General features: G+C 45.3%; 1 protein-coding gene across 2 annotated transcripts in view; it reads left to right on the forward strand.

The window, feature by feature from the left end:
* Positions 1-16,935, forward strand: part of IL13RA1 (interleukin 13 receptor subunit alpha 1) — a 58,210-nt gene that overhangs the window by 7,685 nt on the left and 33,590 nt on the right. For both annotated transcript variants that reach the window (XM_064574502.1, XM_064574501.1), the window contains exons 3-4: positions 6,990-7,128; positions 8,891-9,011. In XM_064574502.1, the coding sequence (XP_064430572.1) occupies positions 6,990-7,128; positions 8,891-9,011 (260 nt within the window). The remainder of the gene's footprint in view (positions 1-6,989; positions 7,129-8,890; positions 9,012-16,935) is intronic.

Genomic DNA, 16,935 nt, shown 5'->3' on the forward strand with positions numbered 1-16,935 from the left:
CTCTGAGCCTTAGTTTCCTGCTGTGTAAAGTATGGCTTTACTCACTTCCCTGGCTTGCTGGGACACGGCAAATAATGTATGTGAAAGCTTAATAAAGCGAGGATGGAAAAGGTTCTTCCTCTTGAGGGAAACTTGCTAATCTGCCTTTCTTGCCCCTTTTCTGCTGAGGTGTTAATTATGGCTCAGGTGTTCGCTGATGAAGAATTGAGGCTACTCAGGAGTATTTGCATTTTATTTATTCTTAATTTTTGTAAAGATTTATTTATTTTAGAGAGAGAGAGAGTGCAGTGGGGAGGGGCAGAGGGAGAGGGAGAGAGAATCTCAAGCCGACTCCCTACTGAGCATGGAACCCGACAGGGGACTCAGTCCCAGGACCCCGAGATCATGACCTGAGCCAAAATCAAGAGTTGGCAGTTTAACCGACTGAGCCACCCAGGTACCCCAGAAGTATTTGCATTTTTTTTTAAAGATTTTTTATTTATTTATCTGAGAGAGAGAATGGGAGACAGAGAGCATGAGAGGGAGGAGGGTCAGAGGGAGAAGCAGACTCCCTGCCAAGCAGGGAGCCCGATGCGGGACTCGATCCCGGGACTCCAGGATCATGACCCGAGCCGAAGGCAGTCGCTCAACCAACTGAGCCACCCAGGCGCCCGAAGTATTTGCATTTTAAAGGAGGTTCTCTAAACCTGACTAGACATTTTTCCAAAGAAGACGTACAGATGGCCACCAGACATGTGAAAAGATGCTCAGCATCACTCATCGTTGGGGAAATACAAATCAAAACCACAATTAGATAAATCACCTCATACCTGTCTGGATGACTAGTATCAAAAAGACAAGAAATATTGGGGTATCTGGCTGGCTCAGTCAGTGGAGCATGCAACTCTTGATCTCGGGGTTGTAAGTTTGAGCCCCACATTGGCTGTAGAGATTACTTAATAACAAAATCTTAGGAAAAAAAGGACAAGAAATATCAAGTGTTGGCGAGGATGTGGAGACAAGGGAACCCTCTTGCACCATTGGTGGGAATGTAAATTGGTACAGCCGCTATGGAAAACAATATGGAGGTTCCTCAAAAAATTAAAAATAGGGGGCGCCTGGGTGGCTCAGTTGGTTGGGCGACTGCCTTCGGCTCAGGTCATGATCCTGGAGTCCCTGGATCGAGTCCCGCATCGGGCTCCCTGCTCGGCGGGGAGTCTGCTTCTCCCTCTGACCCTCCCCCCTCTCATGTGCTTGCTCTCTCTCTCTCATTCTCTCTCAAATAAATAAATAAATAAATAAATCTAAAAAAAAAAAATTAAAAATAGAACTGCCCTATGATCTAGCAATTCCACTTCTGGGTATTTACCTGAAGAAAATGAAAACACTCATTTAAAAAGATACACGCACGCCTGTGTTTATTGCAGCATTATTTACAATGGCCAATTTCCAATAGCCAAGGGATAGAAGCAACAACCTAAGTGTCTACTGATAGATGGATAGATGAATGGATAAAGATGTGTATATATATATATATATACACATATTATATGTATATAATATTATTCAGCCATAAAAAAGAATGAAATGTGGCCATTTGTGACAACATGGATGGAACCAAAGACAAATACCATATGATTTCTCTCATGTGGAATCTAAAAAACAAAAGGAACAAACAAAACCAAACTGAAACAGATTCACAGATACAGAGAACAAACTGATGGTTGCAGGGGATGGAGGATGGGTGAAGTAGGTGAAGGGAATTAAGTCATTCAAACTTTCAGTTATAAAATAAATAAGTCATGGAGATGAAAAGTACAGCATAGAGAATATAGCCAATAATATTGTAATAACTTTGTGTGGTGGCAGTTGGTAACTAGACTTATCACGGGGATCACCGGGTAAGGTATATAAATGTCAAATCACTATGTTGTGCACCGGAAACTAATATCACATTGTAGGTCAACTATACTTCAATTAAATAAAAGCAAACAAACAAAAAAAGAGATGCTGTCGACGCAAAAAGAAGCCTGTAATGCTTTCAGGAGTTGAGTTCCCCTTTTCACACTGTTGGCTTCCTCTTGTTCCTAAGGAGGGGCCATAGGCATTTGGATTCTTGGTGGCCACTTTCCTAGTTCAGCCTTGAGAAATTCTGGGAAAGACCTTGAAGTCCTTCGCCTAAGTATCTCATTGAAACTGAGGAGAGGTCACCTTTTTTTCCTAACAGGTCCACATTCATTAGGCAGCCAAGCACACCCGAGGATCGATCAGGTAGACATGGTGGTAGTTTAGCCTAGAAATGGGGCTCATTCCACAGTGTACATACAGACATTTAGACTTGAAAGTAGCTTTAGGAGGCAGTGGAATTAGACAGAACTGGATTTGAACATTTGCCTCTTTGCCTTTCGGAGGTGTGTGACCCTGAGCAAGTCACTTAACCTCTCTGAGCTTCCAGTTCCTTGTTTGTAAAATGCTGGGGTAGGACCTACTTTGTGTGAATGGTGCGCGTATTCAAGGAGATGATGTTTGTAACGCATCTGGCACCACGTTAACGTTCAATAATTGTCAGCTTTTATTATTATTGTTAAGTTGAATCACGTGAAATTGTTGCTTTTTTAGGTCATATGGTTCAACCTAATATTACCCTCCATTTTGCCCCTGAGGAGACCAGATGGAGACCACAAAGGGAGACCTCTGCCTAAGGCCTGCTCCTTTATATTCCAGCCATTTGACAGTGTTCATGGCTGTCCACTCGTGATAAACACGGATTATCCCTTGTAATCAATGATGGGAGATTTCCTGGCCAACCTTTTGAAGTTTATAATCCTGAGGCTGACCGTGAACGGCAGGAGTGATTTCCTTTTCCCCTTTCCATCCTTTAGACAAAGCATTGCCATCATCAGACAAAACTGGGGCGTATATGTGCTTTGAAGCATATTGAAGGAACGGCTTTCGGATAGTTTGTACATGTTAGGGGGGCTTATGCGACCATCTAAAGATCCTAAGTTGCTAAATGAGATAAACCCTTGAGGTCATTTTCAATCTTCGAATTGGAGGACCATTAACACGAGAGATAGGGATTCATAGATGATTTTTTAAAAATACAAGGCCAGGGGCGCCTGGGTGGGTCAGTCAGTAAGCAGCTGCCTTTGGCTCAGGTCATGATCCCAGGTCCTGGGATCGAGCCCGGCGTCGGGCTCCCTGCTCAGCAGGAATCCTGCTTCTCCCTCTCCCACTCCCCCTGCTTGTGTTCCCTCTCTCGCTGTGTCTCTCTCTGTCAAATAAATAAATAAAAAATAAAAACACAAGGTCAGTTTTAAGTGGCTGCCCTCCACCATTGTTTTAGCGATATCTACTAGTTTCCCAATCTGCCAAGTAGGAGGATCTGGCATCAAGTTTTGATTTTGTTTTTGTTTTTTGGCTTGTTGTTGTTAAAAAGAATGTTGATTTATGTGCTTTGGCATCAGATTAGATCGCTTTTATCACCCAGAGATAGCAAGTCTCACTAGGTGAATAAATTTAGCTATTGCTCCATCCAGGCATCCAGAGAGGCAGGAGCTGAGTCCAACTCTCTTTTTCTACTGAGAAAGGAATCTGGAATTGGGAAAGGTGTGATCCAGCCAAATGAACATTGGTCCTGAGCAGGGAGGGACCAGTTCAGGACTCTGGCCTTGGTTTTTTTTTTTTTTTTTTTTTTTTTTAAAGATTTTATTTATTTATTTGAGACAGAGAGAATGAGATAGAGAGAGCATGAGAGGGAGGAGGGTCAGAGGGAGAAGCAGACTCCCCGCTGAGCAGGGAGTCCGATGCGGGAGTCGATCCCCGGACTCCAGGATCATGACCTGAGCCGAAGGCAGTCGCTTAACCAACTGAGCCACCCAGGCGCCCTGGCCTTGGTTTTTGATAAATTTTCAAAGAAGCCCAGATTCCCCAAGGGGTGGAGCAGAGTGTCCTACAGCAGCTACCAGGGGAATGAGTCACCACAGCCGAAAGTCACGTGGGAGCCATCAGCCTTATCTCATCAAGATCTGCCGGGAGGGATTTAGTTCCTTGTCTGATAGAGATGTGCTGGACTTGGTGATCATTGACAACTGGGGTTTCTCCTTTTCTTCATGCCAGTTTAATATTGTTTACCTTAAACTTTGAAAGAGTTTTTTTTTAAAGATTTTATTTATTTGAGAGAGAGAGAGAGAGAAAGCACAAGCAGGGGGAGCGGCAGAGGGAGAGGGAGAAGCAAGCTCCCTATGAGCAGGGAGTCTGGTGTGGGGCTTGATCCCAGGACCCTGAGATCATGACCTGAGCCGAAGGCAGTCGCTTCACCGACTGAGCCACCCAGGCGCCCCTGAAAGAGATTTTTAAAAATGATTTTGTTTTTCCCCCACTGTCTCTTTTCTCAGTTGTTATTATTATTATTATTATTTTAAAGATTTTATTTATTTATTTGACAGAGAGAGACACAGCGAGAGGGGGAACACAAGCAGGGGGAGCGGGAGAGGGAGAAGCAGACTTCCTGCGGAGCAGGGAGCCTGATGCAGGGCTCGATCCCAGGACCCTGGGATCATGACCTGAGCCGAAGGCAGACGCCCATCGACTGAGCCACCCAGGCGCCCCTCTCAGTTTTTATTTATATGCCCCCAAGGACAAGGTTCAGATTAAGTACTAAAGTATTTTTTTAATTTAAAAAATTTGATTATAATAAAAATCTCTGTGTAATAAAATTCCTCAGCCTTCTCACTGGAACGGTATCTAATATAATAAGAGAACTGGGGTTTTTCCCATGATGATTCTAATTTATGGCATTTAACCATACATGTTCCACCTGGTATCTTCAGAGAACAGAGGCTGCTTCCAAACAAGAATTATCAAGGATCCTTGGGTCAGGGTGGCTCCTTCAGGGGTATATAGGACTTGAGCTTTGTAAAATTGTGACGGTGAAATTTGCACTTGGAACTTTTGTGCCACCGTTACCGTGATCCTGGGGCTGGTCTTCACTTTCACAGGCTGAGAACCCTCATTTGCTCAGCACACATTCATCTCTCAAGGGCCAGTTCCTTACTTTGCCACAAGAACTGTCACGGTGAAAAAACATTCTAGAAAGCTTTCTGTTGGCGTAACTGGTGTGTTCCATCCCTGTAGGCAGCAACTATATAGAAAGCCAAATGATAAGTAGGTTTCTTGTGAAGGAATCGGAAATTAGTTGTGCAAATGTACTTGGCTTAGAGTAGCTAGAGGTCTCATTGAAGGTAGGCATAGCTTTGCCAGTGGACAGAAGTACTCATTGTCTATGGGCCCAAATCCCCCTCTTTTCTCCCTGCCAGAAGTTTGCTCACACACCTTTGTTTGTCTTTTCTTCAGAGCTGACCAGCTGGCTCCCTTTTCAGAGTGCTGTCTTGCCTGGGCCTAAGAGATATTCAGTCTCTCTAACGTGACTTTTTTTCATGTCTTTGCTATGATTCATTAATTGTTGGTTTGCTAGCTACCTCTCTCAGAGCATCCTTATGTCTTGGTTTTGGGAGTATCTCACAGTTGCCCCCATGCTCAGCTGACCTCAGGCATGGGAAATGGCAGAGTAGCTCCTTAGGGGGGCAGATAGAGGTAAATGTGACAAATCTTCCCCTTCAGGGCCATCAGCACGTATATAAAAGGAAATGCTATCTCCAACTTGAGTCAGAAACCATTGCAAAACAGGAAGCTCCTTGGAGCTCTGATTAAAAGCAGCTTCATTCTTAATCCAACTCTGTCCGTTTGGGAAATGTTAATTTCCTAAAGAGCCCTCTAATCTCATTATTCTGAGTCATACTGACCAGATTTGTGATTTGTATCTGTATGCCGTCTATAAGTTGGCTTTCTGTAGTTCCACAAGCCCATCTACTTTTCAGAATAAGAGTGTGGTATACTCAGTGCATATAGCAACGTTTAAAATTTCTGTGTTTGTGTGAGGTAGTCAGAATGGTCAAACAGTGCAGAAAGATGTTTAATGACGTCTCTCTTTGGTCCTCAGGGCCTCCTTTACTTTCTGTCCTCAGAAGTGACCAGGATTACTGGATTTTTTTTTAAGATTTTATTTATTTGACAGAGAGAGACACCGCGAGAGAGGGAACACAAGCAGGGGGAGTGGGAGAGGGAGAAGCAGGCTTCCCGCCGAGCAGGGAGCCCGATGCGGGGCTCGATCCCAGGACCCCGGGACCACGACCTGAGCCAAAGGCAGATGCCCAACGACTGAGCCCCCCAGGCGCCCCGGATTACTGGATTCTTAAAGCAGTTTTTACCTTGATCTTGATAGTATACTGCATCTAGTTAGGAAATGAATTTTTTTAAAGATTTATTTATTTTGAGGGAGAGAGAGGGAGAGAGAGGGAGCACAAGGAGGAGGGGCAGAGAGAGAGGGAGAAAGAAACCCAAGCAGACTCCATGCTGAGCGCGGAGCCCGATGTGGGGCTCGATCTCACGACCCGGAGACCACGACCTGAGCCGAAACCAATAGACGCTTAACCGTCTGTGCCACCCAGGTGCCCCTAGGAATTTAATTTTGCTAATCTTACTGTGTTTCCTTTAAAATTGCTTTTAGACAGTTGATGTGTTAGCATGGTAGGTTTATAGGCAAATGTCATGATGTTTATACATTTAAAATGTGGGAAATTGTCTTTTATCTATACCAGGGTTTCTCAATGGTGGCACCACTGCCATTTGGTGCAGGCTAATTCTTTGCTATAGGGGGAGGGAAAGCTGTCCTGGGCACCGAGGCATGTTCAGTAGCATCCTTGGCATCTGCCTACCACATGCCAGTGGCTGCGCCCTCCTAAGCTGTGACAGTCAAGCACGGTCCCGGGATTGGGGCTGGGGGCAGGGAGAGCAAAATCACCGAGGTTGAGAGTCGCTGACCTGTGCCATCTGATAACCTTCCCTTTTTTTTTTTTTTTTACACATTTGAACATGCTCATGTTTTATTACCTAAGTGTTTTGCTATATGTTTGCTAGAGCAATACCTTTTTACAATTTCCGAACCTTAGAAAATTGCTCCTGAAACTCATCGTTCAAAAGAAGTGCCCCTGAACGAGAGGATTTGTCTGCAAGTGGGGTCCCAGTGCAGCACCAATGAAAGTGACAATCCTAGCATTTTGGTGGAGAAGTGCACCCCGCCCCCGGAAGGTAACCAGCGAAAGCACTGTTTGTTGGTACATGGGGGAGAAAGGCAAATTATCCATATGTTTATGTTCAGTGTTCGTTAATTCATTCAGTTTTCAAATATTTGCTGAGTCTGATAAGTTCCAGGCACGTGTACTAGGTGATAAATACGAGGACGTCCCTGCCTTCGAGGTGCTCACGACTTGACTAACTGTGCCTCAGAGTTCTAGAGCATTTAATCACTCGGCATGTGATGTACACATATAGACATCCTCCCCTAAATTGAGCCTCAGAAGCTTATCTTGCGAAGCGAGCAAGGCATGGATTATTACCCCGCCCCATTTTATGAGCAAGAAAGGAACTGAGTGGGTTGCTCTAGGTCTTCAGATTACAGGTCCAGTGCCTTAAGAAAACCCCCCAATACTGTCTTCCTCATTCGACAGAAAGATTAGCTTGATAGACAAGATGTATTGGGGGAAAGATGTTAGAAAAGGAAAACGGGCCTGCTGGCCTAGCTCCAGTTCAGGACGAGCCCTAGGAAATGTGGCCACGTGGGCAGGTTGGGCCTTGGCCCCCAGGCCCCTTCCTGCCCATCACCCAGGTCCTGCTGGCTCTTGGGCTGCGTACAGGGAGGAGCTTATCCTGATGGAGGGCAGGGCTCCTGGAGCCTGGATGTCCACGCTTAAGTCGCAGTGCTGCCAGGGAACAGCTGCGTGACCTTGAGCAGACGACTTAGCCCCTCCCTACTTCGCTTTGCTCAGCTGTAAAATGGGCTTGATGATAGCACCTGCCTCCCAGGACTGTCGAAAGGGTTACGGAAGTCAGTCTAGGCGAGGGGCTTAGAACAGCGCCCGGCAATGCGTAAAGGCTGCATGCGTATCATCTAGTAATCCCATGTTGCCCCTTGTTTGGAGGGTCCCATCTCTCCCACTTCCAAACCTTAGCACTATGTGGCCCGTTCTCCAGGCCTTTCCCTCTACCTGCCTTGCACGGATCAGAAGTATATGAAGTCCCATTTGTAAAACTATAAAATTCAGTACTGCCACAAGGCTGGGAGCCTGGTTTGAAACAACTTACCGCCCCATTCTCATTTCTTTAGAAGTTTAATAAATAATACGAAAAAGCCTAAATTGTACTATGACATTAAAATGGTTGATGATGCCCCTGGATAATACTCCTTCAAGAATCCGGACATGATGCCTTAACTCAAAAGGCTATATTATAAAGGTAGGGATTTCAGATGATAAAGATTATATGGCTCCTAAAGTCTTAACACACAGTAAACAACTACCAAGAGTTGTATTAATGCTGACTTTCCCCCAAGCTGCTTCAGGAAGAATGTTTGTTTCGTCTTTAAAAAAACAACATGTGTTAGTATTGGTCAAAAGACAGGAAGGTAAATTTTAACTCAATAGACTTGTTTTCTTTAAAGACAGGTAGATATATGGGTTGTTTGTGTTTTCACACTCCTTTAGGAATGCCATACTCATTTCCTACCACTGAAATATTATTTGACCATGAAACACTCTCTCCAGTTAGGAATACAAAGTTAGGGTCCCTCAGTGATAGTAAAGATATTTTCTTGGGATCTGGAGGTGAGAGAGAAAGTTGTAACAAGTTAGATTTGGGTTTTCTCCATCCTGGGTGCCTTCTGGGTAAAATGGTATGAGAAATTAGGAATTGGCTTTCTGGTAAAACACTCTCACCATCCCTCATGCCCCAGAGGGTTTGGCGGGTTTGGCTCACAGGGAAAGAAGCATCCTAAACCCTTGGCTGGGTCTTCTAGGTGATCCCGAGTCTGCTGTGACTGAACTACAATGCGTTTGGCACAACCTGAGCTACATGAAGTGTACTTGGCTCCCTGGAAGGAATACAAGTCCAGACACCAACTATACTCTCTACTATTGGTGAGTGTGTATGGGAGACGTGTGGGGGAAGGACTGATTGTGATTGTTTGGGGAGCGTTGGGATCTAACCTACTTAAAAACCGAAACCGAAAAAAGAACATCCTGGTTTTGGGGGCTTTGTTTATCATTACTTTTTTAAGATTTTATTTATTTATTTTGAGACAGAGAGCATGAGCACGGGGAGGGGGGTGCAGAGGGAGAGAGAAAGTCTCCAGAAGACTCCCTGCTGAGCATGGAGCCCGACGCAGGGCTCGATCTCACCACCCCGAGACTGTGACCTGAGCAGAAACCAAGAGTCGGATGCTTAACCGACGGAGCCACCCAGGCATCCCCTAATTATCATTATTTTTAATTGAAGTATAAATTAATACACAATGCTATATTAGTTTCAGGTGTATGACATAGTAATTCAACAATTCTGTACATGACTCAGTGCTCACCTCGGTAAGTGCAGCTGTCACCTGTCACCATACCAGGTTATTGCAGTATTACTGACTATATTGCCTATGCTGTGCTTTGCATCTCCCTGACTTATTTATTTTTTATTTAACTTATTTTTATTTAACTTACTTAACTGGAAGTGTGTGCCTTTTAATCCCCTTTGTCTGTTTCACCCACCCTCCACCCACCTCCCCTCTGGCAACCACCAGTTTGTTCTCTGTATTTAAGAGTCTGTTTGTTTTGTTTTTTAGATTCTACATAGAAGTGAAATCATATGGTATTTGTCTGACTTCTTTCACTTACCATAATACCCTCTAGGTCCATCCATGTTGTTGCAAATGGCAAGATCTCATTTTTTTTTTTAACGGTAGTATTCCATTGTGTATATATACCACATATTCTTTTTACAAATCCAAGAAGATGGGCAGTTTGATTCAGTGGAAGGTGCATCTGCTTTTGGTGTCTACTTTCTTTAAAAAGTAACTGTAGATCCACAGGATGTTGCAAAAACTGTACAGGGAGATCCCAGGGCACCCTTCATGCAGCTTCTCCCGAAGGTAACATGGTCTGTAACTAGAAAGCAGTATCAAAACCAGAAAGTTGCTGTGGTTACAATCCACCCACCTTATTCAAATTTCACCAGTGTCACATGCACTTGGGGGTGTGTGTGTGTGTGTGTGTGAGTTCTATCTAATTTTATCACACGTGTAAATATAGAACAGTTCCATTACCACAAGGATCCCCTGAGTTGCTATTTTATGCCCATACCCTCTTCCCTTCCGCACCTCCCCCCGCCTTTCCCTCCCCCAAGTCTCTAGCCTCTGGCAATTACTAAACTCTTCTCCATCTCTATATTTTTGTCATTTCAAGAATGTTACTAGAATAGACATAGCATATAACTGTTTGAGGCTGACTTTAAAAAAAAAAAAACAAAACACTCTGCATAATACCCTTGAGGTCCCTCCAAGTTGTGTGTATCAGTAGTTCATTTTTTCTTTTTTTATTCCATGGTGTGGATGTGCCAGTTTGTTTAAACATTTATTCATTGAAGGATATCTTGGTTCTTTCTAATTGTTTGCAGCTATGAGTAAAGCTGCTATAAATACTTACGTTCAGGTTTTTATGTGAGCATAACTTTTCATATCTCTGGAAGAAATGCCCAAGAGTGCAATTGCTGGGTCATATGGTAATTGCATATTTTGTGTTATAGCAAACTGCCAAACTATTTTCTAGGGTGGCTGTATCATTTTACATTCCCACCAGCAACGTATGAGTGATTGGTATCTACCTTTAAAAAGGAAAACGATATCATGCCCAGTGATAAAAAGTAAGTTGACTCAACACCTGAAACTAATGTAACATTGTATGTCAACTCTACATCAATTAAAAAAAAATTAAGGAACTGATGAGAAAACAACTATTAAAAAAAAAAAAGTAGATTAGCTCCCCACAAAATAACATACCTGAGATTTGTGAGCACATCCACAAAATGGGTTAAATTTCTAAATTGATCTTTAAGCATTTCCTTTCTTTTAGAGCCTAGAATTATTAGCAGCGGAACAAGGAAGAAAGGACCAGGGTAATCAGTTCAATTCAGTAAGACTTTATTTGGCACACATTGTGGGTAAAGCACTGAATAGGCAGCAGAGATAAGAAACATGGCTCTTTGTTCATAAGTTTAAAATGTAGAGGGGGAGAGACAGCCCCCAGCCCAATTACCTGTGTAAAAATAACAGTGTATGATGAAGGCTAGCAGAGGCACAAACGCTCTTTAGAAGCTAGGGTGGAGCTTGGGGGAGGTGGCAGGGCAAGGCTGGGAGGCTGGGATGAAGGGGTTGGACTGCACCCATGGGGGGTTTCTCTGAGCATGGGCACTGGGGAAGAGCAGGGAGGAAGAAGGGCCATGTTCCGTCTGTGTGATACCGGGCTGGGGAAGAGGGAGAACTCGCGTCAGCAGTGTGCTCTCCCCATGGCCTTGTCCCTCCTTCTGTGCTTCATTCAGACTGTTTCTGAGAGAATGGGGTGCGGGGGGCCACGTCCAGGTCTTCTGAAACTATAGGATAAACATGGCCTTGGCTCCCGGAACGTCCATTTTGCCCGATGACGTGATGAGACGAATTTTTGGCGTCTCAAAGCGCTCTGCGAATCCCGGCATCGCAGGACTCTCTGGCCTGTCCCCTGCAGGCTCGCCGGGAAAAGCCCGCACTCTCCTCCCCTGCTGCGCGGGGTGCTCCCCGCCGAGTCCCGCCTGGGAAGCCCTGCGGCACTGAGACCGTGTGGCTCAGTCTCGAGGGTGGTTTTATTCTCCTGAGATCAACAATTCTCGTTTGAGGTTTTGTAGTTTCACTTGCCCACTTGTGGTACTTGTTTTTCCTTTCATTAAAGCCCTGCAGTGGCTCCCCGGTGGCTTTGGGATAGAGTCCAAACTCCTCAGCACTACGGACAAAAGTCCTTTCTGACCTGGCTCCTTCCACCCCGTCTGGCCCCAGCCTCCTCCTCCTCCTCCCTCTGTGCACTTCCACCCTCTCGCATCCTCCCTGCCGTCCAGCCCGCGCCCAGCGCCTTTCAGTTCCTCAAACAGACCCTTCGGCCACTCGAACGGAACAGTGGCAGCACGCCGCGTCCCCGCGCAGTGAGGACCTCGTCCTTTCACCTGGACACCTCTGCTTTGTCCTCAGCTCAGCTCAGACATCACTTCCCTTCCAGAAAGCCTCCCTTGACCTCTCATATCTAGATACGTGCTGGGTCATCGTGTCCCGCGGTACCTTGCACTTTCCTGTGTCATCGTACTCAGCACATTGTGTTGTCACTTCCTGTTTATTTAGCAGTAGTCCTCCCCGGGCTGCCGTCTCCCTTGAGAGCTGAGGCTGTGTCTTGTTACCCTCAGGGCCCGAAACGTGGTAGGGGCTCCAGAAATAAGGTTGAAATGCGGGGTAGGTTCCAAAGCTTAGAGAACATTTGGGATTAGCGTGAGGACTTAGGAGGGGTAAGCAACTCAGGAGCATTATGGTCCAGGAGGAGAAAGAGAGAAGGACCGAGTCGGTCGGACTCCCCCAAGGAATTGCTAGTGAAGGGGCCAGAGAACTAAGCCCTACGAGGAGTAGCCTGGCTCGGAAGATGTTGCTGGGAAGAAGTCTGGGGAGAGCCGTTCGTACAGGCTTTTAAGATGTCTTAGAAGTTGGTAGCATCCCTGTGTTTATTATGCTGTTAACTTCTCTTGCCTTCCCTGGAGTAGTTATTGGTAAAATCGCAGGGAAAACCTTTAGAATCTGTGTCTACAGAAGGTGCAGGGGAAGGAAGGAAAAGCGTGAAAACCGTCCCTCATTTCATGGCCGCCCGTGCCAGAAAGCAATCCGGATGCAGGAGTCAGCGCGGGGCTGGAGGAGAGCAGGGGCCCAGTGCTTGGAGTTCTTCTGAGCCAAAGATAGGGAAGTGCCTTGAGGCGTGTACTAGCACAAAACAAGTCTGTGCCAATGGCAAAACCTGCGCCCCCTCTGGGTGAATAAATTATAAAAAAAAAAAAATGGCCCCACCAATTGGAACAAGCATTCTTCTTCCTCTCGGTTGAAAGATTCCTCTTCCTCTGGGCTGATGCAGCATCTTGCCAGAGCTGAGAGCAGATGGTGCTTGGGCTGGCTATCAGCCCTCAGTTGATGCCCCTGTGCAGAGTATAACCTGCAGCCATTGGGGGTGGCTCACAAAGCCATCCTAAGAGAGTGTGGTTCACTGATGCCCGAGGGGGCGGGTGTCAGGGACACCACTTCTTGTCATGTGTGTTCCCAGCATCGGTCATCAGCGTGGACTCTTTCTGTAGTACATACGACCTGTGCTGTCCGATACGGAAGCCACAACTCCCCTGTGACTACTTAGATACGACTTTAAATTAATTAAAATTAAGTCGAATTAAAACTTCAGTTGCTCAGTCTTACTGGTCACTTTCACACGTGGCCAGTGGCTCCTGCCTTGGACAGCACAGATAGAAAACATTTCTGTAATCCCAGAAAATTTCCTCGGACAGTGCTGGTACAGATTCTATATTCTTCTGCCCTCAGCACTCCGCAGCTTATTCTTTTAACAGATTATTCTGTTAAATGGGCATAGTAATATTAGTGCTACCTCGTAAGGTTGGGGTAAGGGCTGTTATTGGGTGAGAAGTATTTGGAGCTGTGCCCAGCTGCTACCACATACAGAGTAAGTGATGAGTGTGTGAGAGCTGTGTATTTTTTTTATTACTATTATTCATCCCCACTCCCTTGTAGATGTAGCCGGTACGCATGGGTGGCTTCTTCCCCCACTTGGAAGAATTAGCAGCTAGTCCTTACCTCCTCTACCCCTGCCCTCCCCTAGAGAGATCCTTTCCAATCAAGACCACAAAAGAAAGGCAGATGCTTGGGTCGTTCATTATCAAGCACTTGGAATTGGTTTAGGTACCAGTTATTTAACCAATCGTTAAATCATGTCAAACGAACTGCCAGAGACTGTTTCCCTACTCCCCAGTTAGAAACTGGAATCACTTTGAAGCCCCAGGGCAATGACTTGTGGTTCTGCAGGGCTAGTCTGGCATTGAAAGGAAAGCTTGGGGGAGGTGGCAGGGCAAGGCTGGGGGGCTTAACAGCTACAGACTAGGGGCGCCTGGGGGGCTCAGTCAGTTAAGCGTCTGTCTTCAGCTCAGGTCATGATCCTCGGGTCCTGGGATCAAGCCCCATGTCAGGCTCCCAGCTCAGCGGGGAGTCTGCTTCTCCCTCTCCCTCCTCTCTCCCCAGCTTGTATTCTCTCTCTCTCAAATAAATAAATAAATTATTTTTAAAAAAAGTAGCCACAGACTAGCTCTGCCAATGAATTTTAGGGCATTTCTTACCACATTAATCATCTTCAGAGTTGGGGAAATTGTCTTTAAATCTGTCCATTTCCTCCTTATGTCTATAGTGTGATTCTGTGGAGGATTTCAGTGTCTGAATCTTCACAGGAAGCACCTGAATGCCTTCTGGCTCAGGTTCTTATCTAGTATTTTGCAAGAAGTCCCCAAAAGTTGTCTGTTCAAAACCCAGTATTTCCCCTTTTGTTATTTTGTCCAAATTACAACAACAAAATTTTTTGAAAAATTTCTTATCTGGGGTCCATGAGAGTATGTGAAACACCCAAGGTACAGAAGTGACAAAGGAATCTTAAAGATTGCCCATTAGAGAAGTTCCTTTCACTGGTTGAAAAAAATTAATTTTCTGCCTAGTTTTTTTTTTTAAGTTATGTAACAAAAGTGTCATAAATTTCTTCAGTTTCTGTTTCTGGGTGTGGGTGAAAAACATTCCAGGCCTGTCTGATCTAAAAACTAACCATGGCACTAACTTAGAAACTACAGTTTCTAAGACTGAACTACAGGGGCCTACAACTAGGAGAAAAACTTTATGTACCATCTCTTAAGGGACAAGAGCATCTTCTGTATTTTCTTTAAAGATTTTATTTATTTGAGAGCGAGAAAGCACAAGCAGAGGGAGTGACAGAGGGAGAGGGAGAAGCAGGTTCCCTGCAGGGCTCGATCCCAGGATCCTGGGATCATGACCTGAGCCGAAGGCAGACGCTTCACGGAAGGCAGACGCTTCACCGACTGAACCACCCAGGCGCCCTGCATTTTCTGTATTTAAATACTTCTTTGCATAGCCTTTGAAGGAGTAAATACATTAGATCTGAGTTTTGGGGTTTGTTTTTAAAGACTTTATTTTTGTAGAGATGTTTTAGATTTACAACAAAACTGAGGGGAAGGTACAGAGATTTCCCATGTACCCTCTGCCCCCACCATTCATGGCCTCCCCCATTATCTGCATCCCCCCCCCAGGGTGGTACATTTGACACAACTGATGAACCTACGTTGATACATCCTAACCACTCACAGTCCATACTTTACCTTCAGGCTCCCTCTTGGTGTCGTCTGTACTATGGGTTTGGACAAATGTATAATGACACGTGTCTGTCATCATAGCCTCGTACAGAGTATTTTCATTGCCCTCAAACTCCTCTGTCCTCTCCCTGTTCATCTTTCCCTCCACAGCCCCTACAGCACTGATCCTTCCTTGTCTCCACAGTGCTGCCTTTTCCAGAGGGTCCTGTGGTTCGGGATCCTACAGCGTGCAGCCTTTTCAGATTGATTGGCTTCTTTCATTCATAATGCGCGTTTACATTTCCTCCATGTCTTTTCCTGGCTTGATACCTCTTTTTTACCAGGCTGAATAATATTCCGTTGTCTGGGTGCACTGCAGTTTAAATATCCACCTGCTGAAGGATGTCTTCATCGCTTCTGAGTCTTGGCCGTTATGAATAAAGCTGCTGTAAACATCTGTGTGCAGTGTTTCGCATGGACATAAGTTTTTGACTCCTTTAGGTAAATACCGGGGAATGTGATGGCTGATCATATGGTAAGAGTATGTGGCGTTTTGTAAGAAACTACCAAACTCTGCCCCCAGAGTGGCTGCAGTATCTTGCATTCCCGCCAGCAGCGAGACAGCATGCTTGTCGCTCCATGTCCCCACCCCCCCCCCCCCCGCCCCCGGCATTTGCTGATGGCACTGCTCTGGGTCATGGCCATTCTAATAGGTGTGTGGAGTGGCATCTTGTTGTTGTAATTTGCATTTCCCTGATGACATATGGTGCGGAACATCTTTTCAGATGCTTCTTTGCCATCTATATTTCTTCTTTGGTGAGGTGCCTGTTTTCTTATTGTTTTAAGAATTCTGTGTATATTTGGGGTAGCAGTCCTTTATCAGATGTGTCTTGCAAATATTTTCTCTGAGTCTGTGGCTTGTTTTCTTATCCTCTTACTACTGATTTTTGCAGGGCCGAAGTTTTTAATTTTAACGAAGCCCAGCTGACTGATTATTTCTTTTCTAGATCCTGTCTTCGGTCTTGTATCTAAAAAGTCGTCACCACGCTGCAGCTCATCTAGCTTTTTCCCTACGTCATCTCCTAAGAGTTTTATGGTTTTGCACTTTACATTTAGGTTTGTGATCCATTGTGAGTCTAGTTTTGTGAGTGGCGTAAGGACTGTGTCTAGATTCATTGTTTTGCATATGGACATCTGTCTAGTTCCAGCACCATTTGTTGAAGAGACTGTCTTTGCCCCCTTGTCAAAGATCAGTTGACTGCATTTATGAGAGTATCTGATGTGCAAAAGAATCCCCTGGAGAATCGCTGTCAAAATGCTGATGCCTCGGCCCTGGGCAGAACCTGTAAGTAGGATTCCTGGGAGAGGGCTTGAGGGATCTGCACTTTATACAGCTACAGATGACTCGGAGGTAATAAGTCAAGGGTTTGGGACTCATCACTGTTAGGTCATTCTTAAAATTGCCTTCCTTTTCTGTAGAACCTTTGCACAGCTCCCATTATGGCTGAGGTAGGGCTTGACTCTGGCTTCTGCCAGCTACTGTAAGACAGAACCCTCTGACACCCTAGACAGAGAAGCGTCACGAGCACCTTCTGTGGGCCCGCACCGCAC

Source organism: Mirounga angustirostris, unplaced genomic scaffold, assembly GCF_029215605.1.
Source record: "Mirounga angustirostris isolate CCGP_5_RB_7025 unplaced genomic scaffold, mMirAng1.0.hap1 SCAF_11, whole genome shotgun sequence".
Taxonomy (NCBI): Eukaryota; Metazoa; Chordata; class Mammalia; order Carnivora; family Phocidae; genus Mirounga; species Mirounga angustirostris.